The sequence below is a fragment of the Eulemur rufifrons genome, chromosome 7 (assembly GCF_041146395.1).
Source record: "Eulemur rufifrons isolate Redbay chromosome 7, OSU_ERuf_1, whole genome shotgun sequence".
NCBI lineage: Eukaryota > Metazoa > Chordata > Mammalia > Primates > Lemuridae > Eulemur > Eulemur rufifrons.
In genome coordinates this window covers 6,062,035-6,073,231 of record NC_090989.1, presented here as the reverse complement: position 1 = coordinate 6,073,231, position 11,197 = coordinate 6,062,035, and the positions used below count along the sequence as shown (strand labels likewise).

General features: G+C 41.0%; 1 protein-coding gene across 2 annotated transcripts in view; it reads left to right on the top strand.

Annotated features, from left to right (window-relative positions):
* The window catches only part of SH3BGR (SH3 domain binding glutamate rich protein), a 53,994-nt gene continuing 42,797 nt past the window's right edge, over window positions 1–11,197 (top strand). The window contains exons 1-2 of one of the 2 annotated variants that reach the window (XM_069474942.1): window positions 1–172; window positions 6,854–7,039. In XM_069474942.1, the coding sequence (XP_069331043.1) occupies window positions 128–172; window positions 6,854–7,039 (231 nt within the window). In that variant the 5' untranslated portion in view covers window positions 1–127. The remainder of the gene's footprint in view (window positions 173–6,853; window positions 7,040–11,197) is intronic. The other variant, XM_069474941.1, reaches the window with a different exon arrangement.

The following is an 11,197-nucleotide window of genomic DNA, read 5'->3' as shown; positions in this document are numbered from 1 at the left end:
AGTGGGGACCTGGGCCGCCGCCAGCTCCGACCTGGCACCTGCTCACCCGCGTCACTGTCAGGATTTGTCTAGCGACGCGTTCCCTAACAGGGGTGTGTTGGGGGGAGTCCTCTTTCCGACTTTCGAAATGGTTATCAAAGTGTTTGTTGCTACCTCTTCTGGGTCCATAGCGGTAGGTGTCCGGTGGCCTCTGCGGGGCTTTCTTCCTAGACTATTTTCTGAATAACTAACTCAGGGTTGGAAGCAGGCGCTGGGATGGCCAAGCGTTGGCCTTAAATATTTTTTTGTGTATGTAAGTCACCTGTGGCTCTGCAGTAAGCGTGTGTGCCCTTTGCCTTCCGCATTTGTTTTCATGGTGTTGAAAAAGCATGTAAAGTGTGTAATCCAGATAGCTGGGAGTGAGAGGGGATTTGAGGACAGAGGCGTGCTTGGTGCTGGAGTTCTTAACACAGGATTTGGTTGCATTGCATTGATATAGAATCTCAGACTTTTTTATTTTTTGGAGTGTTTCTGAAACTTTTAAACTAATTTAAAGTTGCAAATAAATGACACTTGGTGTAACACTGCTTGGAGCGGATGATGAACCAGATTGCTAAAATGACTCCTGGATGTAATGACTTGTATATGCGATGTAACCATACCGAAAGTGTAAAGTTAGCATGTGTAATACTATCATATGAGGAAAATGATGTCACAGTGACCAAAGCGAACATCTCTACGGCAACAGTTGTAAATGTTCCAGGCGTTCAAACAGCCTGAAAATGGGAGCTCCTTAGTATTGCTGAGCTCTTTAGTATTGCTTTGTTTGATTTCCTTGAGAACATCCACCTCTCCAATTCTGGCCTTCATTCTGTGCAGGTTAGAACTGCTTTAAGAAATAGGAGTAACAGAGTGACTCATTTCTCCTTGGAGATGGTTCAGGCCTTGATTTTAGACTTGAACCTGTAGCATCTGTCTGTCTGGGACTGATATTTTGATCAACGTTTTAGCAGAAGTTAGGAAGTCTGTGGAGAGAAAACAGCTTTTTTAATCCCAAGAGTTGGAGACCAGTGAGGGGGCTGTTTCCTTTTATATCTGGTTCCTGGAGAATCTCGGGTTGCAGCTTGGATTTCAGCAGTCACTTAGCCAGCGATGATACCCTAAGCCAGCCACTGGCTGGGGTGACAGCCCCAAAGGCAGCCACTCCCAGCCCTGATAGTTCACGCGGTTTCTAGAGAGGGTGAGAAGAAAACAAGACAAAATAGCTTGGTCAGTCGTCCCTTCTGAGCACAACTGATCAGCCATTGTTTTAGTGATCTCTAGAACAGCGTGACAGAAAAAGATGCGTACCAACTGCAAATGTAAAACTCTCCAAAATCTTTTGTGGCTGTTGATGACTGCAGAAACTATTAGTTAATGTATACTGAGTACATTTTTGGATTATTTAGATAAAAAATAATTTTTGGAGGAAAATTGCTTTGATAGGTTTTGTGTATGTTGTTGACGCTCATTGCTAAAAACTTTTGTCACTTACCTCTATGTATTCTGTAGACTTGGCCTGCAGGAACCTATGTATTCTTCAGAAGACAATGAATACATTTATGGATTTCTTAGGTTTATTTGTTGTCCTACCTGCTTGAAGTTTGGGAGCATAATTTAGTTAGCCTTGGAGGAACTGGAGAGGCGCCATGCATTCCAGGAGCTTGGAAAAGCCAAGTTACTTCTAGTTCCCTAAGCAAATGTTTCAGTGCTGCTCATAGCTGCGTGACCTTGGGAAAGGTATTTCACCTTGTTAAGCCTCAATTTCCGTGTCTGTAAAATGAGGATAAGAATAGTACCCACCTCAGAGTGTTGTCATGAGTGCTTATGAAATAACATGCTCCGGTGCCCGGCATGGTGTCAGGTGTTTAATAACAGCTCAAGAAATATTGTTAGTTATAGTTAATGTTATAATTACCAGCTACTGTTAGTTAATATTAGTTGCTACTATAATTTTATAGTTATTGTTAATTGATTTTAATTAGCATTGCAGTTGTTACAATTATTATATTACTATAATTATTAGCTAATATTATTTAGTAAATCTGGGTCTATGATCATTATGTGTCCAAAGAATTGTCCAAAACCACGTAAATGGAAAAATTTCTGTCTTATCCTAAAGAGTGAGAACTGACTATCCCCATGGTGCTGGTGCTAATGACATGTTGTGGGTGAGGAATTTCTCCCAAAAGCTTCTCGGCAGGAAGAACCCCGGAGCAGCCTCTCTCACTCTTGCTGCATGTGTGGTGGTCCGACTGCAAAGCCTTTCCTGCTCATTTCTTCAGCTTACATATTTTAAAAATGGATTCTTGCCTGACACCTAGTCAAGGAGGGCATTCTGATATCTGTTCCATGAATGGAATAAATAAAAAAGGAAAAACAAATTTTAATCTTTTTCTGAGGAATTAAATACATGCAGCTGTGTATTATAGCTCTATTTTAACAGTTGACTCTAAAGAGCGGTGACACATTTTTATCACATTCCAGAGGGGTTTGGGTTAGGACCCTGGGGAGCAGGAGAAGGCATATGACTTCCCGTACCACCCTCTTCTCTTTCCGAAGGCCATTGCCACAGTGTGGGTGGGGGGAGGGCAAAGAGAGAGGGGACATTCCCTGCTGCCTCCAAGATGCACAGCCTTCGAAACTACGGTCTTCAAGGACAGTCCTTCATGGTGTCTCCTAAGTTTCTCAGTTTCTCAGTCCTTTCTCTGCCTTAATTGACAGTGCAAATATGGTAGGAAAAATAGGACTGTCGAATTAGATTGATCTGGGTATAAATCTTGGAAAATCCATTAATTCATTGGAGCCTCAGTGTTACTTTAAAATAGTGATCAGAATACCTACCCGGATGGCGAGTGTGACGGCGTGATGGGATAATGGTGTGCTGGTATCTGACAGTGCAGGTTCTTGCCCGATGGTACAAAATGCTTTTCCGTGCACCATCATCTTCAGTGCTCACCAAAACCCCATAAGGACGGCAGTGTTGTATCCATTTTGCAGATGAGGAAATTGCAGATCAGAGCTCTCGCTCAGATAGCACCCTTCTAGGATGGAAACACAGGTCGTCTCTGACTCAAATCCAGTGTACTTTTTACTACAGTAGAGTGACCTCAGCTGGAAAGGCTCCTAACTGTACGAGACAATAAACAGGAGGTGCCAAGTGAGTGGCACCCAGAGGCACTGCTGTTGGATTCTTCCGACACGTTACAGTAGCTAACAGTGGCTGGGTGACTTCAGGACAGAGAACACCATTTTCTTACAAGTAAATGTAACAGGATAGGAAAATAGAGCCCTCTGAGTCTCTGCTGAGGTCCCAAAGGCTCCAGATAGTGATACAGACCCCAAGTACCCCCAGATCCTACAGAGCCACTGCCCAGGACAGACAGTGCAGCCTGGGGGGCCAGCATTGGCCATGGCACCCTGCAGGGCAGAGAAGGGGCAAGAGGAGAGATGGAGAGAAGGAGTGTGTCTGTGATGAGAACTGTTGGGGTGCTCTGCACACCCCTCCCCTGGGCCATAAAGGGAGGGGTCCTCTAAGAGCTGATGCTGTGTCCTTGGGGCACCTTTTGGGCCCAGAGGGGCTCCTTAATAGGGACCCCCCAAGGGGGAGAGAGACCCCCATGCTGGAGTCAGGGTATTGAGGTGCTACAAAGACAACAGCCCACATGCTCCCTTCACTCTGCCCTCTCCTGGGGTCGACCCTAACACCCTCAGCTGTGGGCTCTCAGCCCAGGCAGAACTCAAGAGCCCCAGATGGCTTGTTGAGCAATGCACTCGGCCCAGTTTAAGTGAATGGTGTTTGGGGAGGACAAGGGCGAACAGATTTTATTTTATTTTTTCCTCTTTTTTCTTTCTTTTGGGGGTGGACAATGAGAAATAGCACTTAACACAATGTCATGCTTCCAGCAGGCACTTCACTTCCCTGGATGCCACTGTATGATCCTCCCCTCTCAATAAATTTAATTTATTATTTCTCCATCGCTATTTGCCTTTCTAATAGAAGAAACATAAGTCAGGACTTTTGGAAATTGTTTCCCATGTATTCAGAAATTGCAGAATAAAATAGAATCCTTTTTCTACCCCATCTCAAGTCCTAAGGTATGATTGACAGAGATGGAAATAAAGCCGGGGAGGTGGCCCAGGCTGATTTGGGCTCCCCAGAGGGTATCTGGAAAGGGCTTTGGAAGAAGGGCAGACGGGTTTGGACGGACTCGAGGAGGTTGCCTTCTGAGTATTCAAAAAGTAAAACTGCCTAAAATGAAGACATCTCTACTCTTGAAAACAGGAAAGTTATCTTTGGAATGATCTGAGCACTTTATAAAATGGCACGAATAATTATGGGCAGGTTGGGAAGGATGTATAGAGAGTGTGATTAATTATAGTCATGATGTGTCCAGCAGCGTGTCATCAGGTCTGATGGGATTTTGTAATATTAAAAAGTTCAACCGTGAAGCTGTGGAATTTGGAGCAGTTTCCCTGCGCAGGAACAGAGGGAGGAGGGCACCTTGGTGGGACACATGCAGCTCTGCTTTGGGTGCTCATACGTGTGACACTTGGGAATTGCCAGAGTCCTTATGCCAGAGGTTTAAGGGAAATTCCATCTTTCCACACGTGTCTGTATAATTCTTTTTTTCTGGTCCATGCTTGCCCCACACTGAAATATATATGTTGGCCTGAGTCTTACTGACTGTAAGTGTTGTGTTATAGCTAACAGAACCTTTAATTTATTGATCTAATGCTTTTACTCCCATTATCTTTATTATGGTATAAGTGTTAATTAAAAAAATCAAATGTTATTACCATTTATATATATGTAATTTATATGTGTATATATAATTTTATAATTTATATGTATTTACTTTATGTTAATTTTTAAGATAGTTAAATATTACTTGATATTTATACTATATATTATATAATCAAATCTTCCTCAAGACCAAATACAATTTGATCTTGGTGGTGATTTGATTCCAGGGCTTCCACATCCAGATGTGTCTGTCTTTTCCTTATATTAAGAAACACTGTATATGTGAATCATTCATCTTGGCAAAAGTGAATAAAATAGATTTTTTTAATATAAAGATCTCTAGGAAAGGATTTGGGTTGAATTAAAAGAGGGTTTGAATCTAGACATTAGGTTTGGGACAGGCATGTGCCTTTTACAGCATTTATTTGGAACCCTCAAAATCTCCTTCTGGTAAGCAAATTACATGAAAATGACAAGGGGCCCTTATTTTCATTATTTTATTCAGAGGACTTTAAAAAATTCAGATATTAGATATTTTCATGTCAGAGAAACTATTTAAAAATTTCATCTTACTTTAAAAAAAAGACTGTCTCTTTGCTTCTTTATTGTCCTGAGTGTGTTCTGTATCTATGTTGTACAAATTAGTTCTGTACTTTGTTTTCATCCAAACAGACAGTTGAAGAGTACATCCACCTGAAGGAGTGGGCACAATGTCTTGTGCAGAGTAGAGCGTCCATAAATAACTGTTGATTATTTGATCGATTACACTTTCTGGAAATTTCTCTCTGGGGGTGTCTTAAAATGGGGTCTGCAGAGTCTGCTGTAACTTGTTTACTGGTGTTTATAAAAGATGGCATCACACATTGTCAGGCGTGAATTCTTTGGTGACAGTTATTGTAGTTTATGGGGAAAGAGGTCCAAGCTTTAGGGATGGCCAAATTGATAAGAAATGGCAGTCGGTACATACAGACATTGCACATGAACTTTCTTCTTAGGTGTGGCTGGCGCTGCACTCTCAGAGAGGAGTCAGGTGTGAGTAGGAAAGAAGGAATATATGGGCAAAAAGGGTTATTTTACTGTGTTAATCTTTTACGTGCTGGGAGAAATATCCACCAGCTTTTTCTAGCCTTTCCTCTGCCCTTCTCTTCAGCTAATCTCCATGTGGGCTTTTCAATTCCCTGTAATATTGCTAAAGCTACTTTTAGTTTAATGTGACTCATACTCCTATTTTCATAACTTTGACTGAAATGCATTTTAGTGTGGGTATACTTGGTGTTTGAATTTCATAGTAAATTATCTTTTTTCTCTTCTTTCTCTTTTCCCAATCAGATCTCTTCTCTTCCTAACTAATTCATTTACTTTTTGGCCATCAAAGCTTTGCAAAAAATTAAAAGTATTTTGGGAAGATGGCAAATAAAATATATGAGAGCATCTTTATTCTAATTAGGTTGCGTTAAAAGACAAAATTACAACAAATTTAGTTTTGTAGATCTTAATTGGCTTTTATTTGCAATTCTAGAATCTAGCAGCAGTCCAGACCAAAACTGGTTCAGAATGCTCTGCCCCACCACGTGCGGGTTATATTTATAGCCAGAGAAAAGGAAGTGACACACAGAAAAGGGAAGTGAGGTACAAAGGCTGCTGGATTGGTTATAACTGGGTAGTTGCCTTATTTGAACAGTTGGCTGCCTATGATTGGCTGAAGCTCAACTGCTGTGATTGGCTGAGACTCAGCTATTGTTTCAAAGGCAAATTTCTGGGTTAGGTTTTCAGTTTGTGTATATACAAAGTTAGGTTGCAGTTCCTTACATAGAACTCCTGTGGAAGCTTCTAAAGCTCAAATTTAGTTTAACAGTTGATTATACAATGATTTAAACATTGATGTTATTAAAATTTCAGATTTTAAGTAGTCACTCTATTGATCCTTTATAATGAAAAGATGTGATTTTCTTATTTTCCTTGTTTGAATGCTTAACAAAATTATTTGTGTTGTCTGGTATAGCTGGAGAGAGGATTTAATTTATGTAAACATAAGCAAAATATTTTTCACAAACAGCCTAATAATGATCTTTCTCTACTCTTGACCAGATTAGGAAGAAACAGCAAGAAGTCGTGGGCTTTTTGGAAGCTAATAAAATTGACTTTAAGGAATTAGATATAGCTGGAGATGAAGACAATAGGAAGTGGATGAGAGAGAATGTTCCTGGAGAGAAAAAGCCTCAAAATGGGATTCCTTTGCCGCCCCAGATCTTCAATGAAGAGCAGTATTGTGGGGTGAGTATTTGGTTTCATTGAAAATTCTTCTGTGTGTGTGTTTATCTGAAATTGTTTAAAGCAATTAATTTTGAGGCAGGATTTGAAGTTGTTCACAACTGTCAGGTCGTGATCCAGTACCTGGATGGTAGATCTGTTGTGATAATCAATATGCAAGATTTAGAAAATGATGGAAACAATAACATAATGATTCAGAAGTTTTTTTGGGTTATTTTAAAGTCCTTATTTTATTTTGAAGAATTGAGGTCATTTGTTCAAATAAGATATGCGTTTAGTTAAAAAGGAATTCTGTCAACCTTGCAGTTTGCACACACGTGCACCTACATAGACACATGGTAAGTTTCCACTTCTATAAAGATGGATTTGCAGAAGTAAGGTCTCACGATAGATACAAGATAAATTTATTTAATTAGTTTAAAAACTGCTCTGTACATTTTAATTATAACAGTGATTTTATTTTATATTTTTAATAATTCATTTCACCATAAAATCACTTATTCCTTAGAGTTTACACATTGTACTTAATAAATCAAATCACTGAAAAGAAGCATATTTAAAGAAAAGGACTTCAGACTATGAGAACTTGAAGTTAACTAGGGAGGTGTCTCAGATGAGGAAAGGAGGGCTCCGGGCAGTTGGGGACTGCTCAGTGCCATGCTGCTTCTGTGTGCTGGAACCAGGTATGGGAATCTTAACACACCTCTTCTCTTGCTGTACAGAACTGCTGGTTCTCTAGATTAGCTTTTCTTTATTATGTTTTTCATCTAAAGCACCTGTCTTCAAACTATAGCCTGAGAGACAAATCCTGCCACTGTTTCAATAAATAAAGTTTTATTGGAACACATCTATATCAATTCATTCACCTACTGCCTGTGGCTGATTTCGCATCGTGGCAGATTTGGGTAGTTGTAGCAAAGACCATATGACACACAAAGCCAAAGATATTTACTATTTGCTCTTTAACAGAAAAATTTTCAGACTTCTGATTTGAAGCATGAATTACTTAATTGTTGGGGCTTGTGTTAGTTTCCCTAGGGCTGCAGTAACAAAGTACCATGAACTTCGTGGCTTGAAACAACAGAAATGTATTCTCCCACGGTTCTGGAGGTTAGAAGTTTGAAATCAAGTTGTTGACACAGGATTAATTCCGCTGGCGCTCTGAGGGAGAATTTGTTCCATGACTCTCTCCTGCTTCTAAAATTTGCCAACAATCCTTGGCACTCCTTGGCTTGTAGGAGTCTCTCTCCAGTCTCTGCCTCCATCTTCACACCGTGTTCTCCCTGTGTCCCTCTGTGTCTTCACGTGTAAGGACAGCAGTCACTGGGGTAGGACTCACCCTGATCCAGTATGGCCTTAGTTTAATAACATCTGCACATATCCTATTTCCAAATAAGGTCACTTTCAGAGGTTCCAGGTGGACAAGGATTTGTGGGGGACCCTGTTCAGTCCAGTGCAAGGCTGTAGGAATTCACATGGCTGTGTTTACATTCTTCAGAGGCGTAGCTAACAGTCCTGTGGCCGTTGGAGTGTTTTCAAACAATCTTACTGTGGTAAGCGCACACTTAGGGGAACATATGGTTCAATCCAACTCTCAGGTGAATTTAACCTGGGGCTTCCCAGAGTGTAGACAGGATTTCCTCTGCAAGGCAGAGACCTTCCTCTCCACCCTACACTCCCGCCCTCCCCACACCCTCCCTACCTCCCTACCTCCCTCCAATACAGGAAAGTGGACCCCAGGACTGGGGTCCATTTGAAGGCCAGGTGGGTTCTTGGCTTCGCTCAGGAAAGAATTCAAGAGCGAGCTGACAGAGTAAAGCAAAAGCAAGTTTATTGAAATAACAAAAGAAAAAAGAGGAGGTTGCCCCATAGACAGGGAAGCGGCTCTCTCTCAGAGCAACGGAGAGTAGCACTTGGTGAGTTGCTGGGGTCTTATTTTGTTTCTTCTATTTAATTTTATGTTAAGTGGAGGAAAGATTATTCACAGGATTTCTGGGAAAGGGGTGGGGAGATTCCAGAACCGAGGGTTCCTCCTCTTTTTGAACCATATAGGGAAACTTCTAGGTGTTGCCATGGCATTTGTAAACTGTCGTGGTGCTGGTGGGAGTTTCTTTGAGCGTGCTGATGCATTGTGACTACCATATAATAAGTAATGAGGGTAACTGCGGTTTTTCGTGGCCATCTGGCTTCTGGCTGGTTTTGGCAGGTTTCTCTGCCTTCTCCTGTCTTATCAGAGACCTTGCCTTGGGTCTTATGACTCTTTATGAGCAGGGCCTGCCGTTTCCCTATCTCACCTCCACCTGACCATATTTCTAAGAATTGTGGCTCTTGTTGGGTAAAGAAAATGATAATAGGAATTTTTGGGGGTGGTAATGGTGGTGGTAAGGAATTTCTATTTTATTTTTTATAATATAGTTTCTTTTTTAGTAACTGAAAAATTAACACATGCACCCACTGGAAAATTAAAGTGACTCAAAATGGTCTCCAGTGGAAATTATTCCCCTGCCATTTCTAACCCCTGTCACTCTAGCTGCCTTCCCTGCAGCTGGGCTGGTTCCGTAGGCTGTGACCTGGAATGTCACACAGGGCTCCATGGGCAAGGGGCTCCTGTACTTGGCTTAATACTCTTCCGTTGCCACTTTGCAATTCTGAACAATTTTCGAACAAAGGGCCCCGTGTTTTCATTTCGAGTTGGTCTTGGCAAGTTACGTAGCTGGTCATACTCTGAGGCCAACCGATGTTGGCAGTTTCTTCTTTGTCTTTCCAGAAATTTTCTATGTAGATTTACAATTGACTATCACTTAACAAATGGGGAGCGTACTATATACACTCTGTTTTGTTCGCTTGATAACCGCATCTCAGAGATCACTGCATAGCTGCACGTGCCCCTTATTTTAATGGCTGCAAATGTTCCATCCTATGTGACATAATTTTTTTGTCTTAGTCTTTTAGAGGAGAACGTTCAGGTTGTTTTCAGCCTCTCATCATTAAAAACAAAGCTGCAGAAGTCATCTTTATGCACACAGATCTTTGTATCCAGTATTAGTGTATGTGTGATATCGTAGGATAAGTTCCTGAAGATGTGCTGAGTTAAAGTACATATGCATCTCACTTTTTTTTTTTTTTTAATGAGACAGAGTCTCACTCTGTTGCCTGGGTAGAGTGCAGTGGGCTCATCATAGCTCACCGCAACCTCAAACTCCTGAGCTTAAGCCATCCTCCTGTCTCAGACTCCCAGGGTGCTAGGATTACAGGCAAGAGCCACCACATTTTGACTGATCTTGACAAATGGCCCTCAGTTGCAGTTGTGCCAATTTACATTTCCATCGACCGAGTTTGAGAGTGGTTAGTTCCTTGTGACTTTGATGACACCGTGTGTAGCACACTTTTGGATCTTTGCCAATCTGTTAGATGAAACATAAATTTTCATTGCTTTGACTTAGACTTCTTTCTTTATGGGTGAGGTTGAACATCATTTTAAACTATGTTTATAAGCTATCTGTTTTTTCTGTGACCTGCCTATACATAATTCTTTGTCATTTTTGTGTTGGGTTATAGGTAATGTTTATTAGTTTGTAAGATTCTTTTCCTATGAAGGAAGGTAGCCCTTTGTCTACCATAGATCTTGCAAATATTTTCCCCGCATTTCTTATTTGTGTTTTGGCTTTTAAATGGGATTTTTGGCTGGGCACAGTGGCTCATGCCTGTAATCATAGCACTTTGGGAGGCCAAGGCAGGAGGATTGTTTGAGACTAGGAGTTTGAGACCAGTCGGGGCAGCATATTGAGACCCCATCTCTAAAAAAATTTTTTAAAAAGTTAGCTGGGCATGGTGGTGTGTGCCTGTCGTACTAGCCACTTGGGAGGCTAAGGTGGGAGGATCCTTTGAGCCCAGGAGTTGGAGGTTACAGTGAGCGATGATTGGGCTGTTGTACTCCAGTATAGGCAACAGAGTGAGACCCTGTCTCTATTAAAAAAAAAAAAATTAACAGGGATTTTTTTTCAATACAGAACTTTTTTGTGTAGACAAATTTATTAATCTTTTCTGTTTATGGTTCCTGCACTCTGAATCTTGTTTAGAAAAGCTTTCTGCACTCTAAAATTACCAAAAGAATCATCTCATGTTTTCTTCTAGTACTTTTCCAGTGAAAATAGTTTTTTA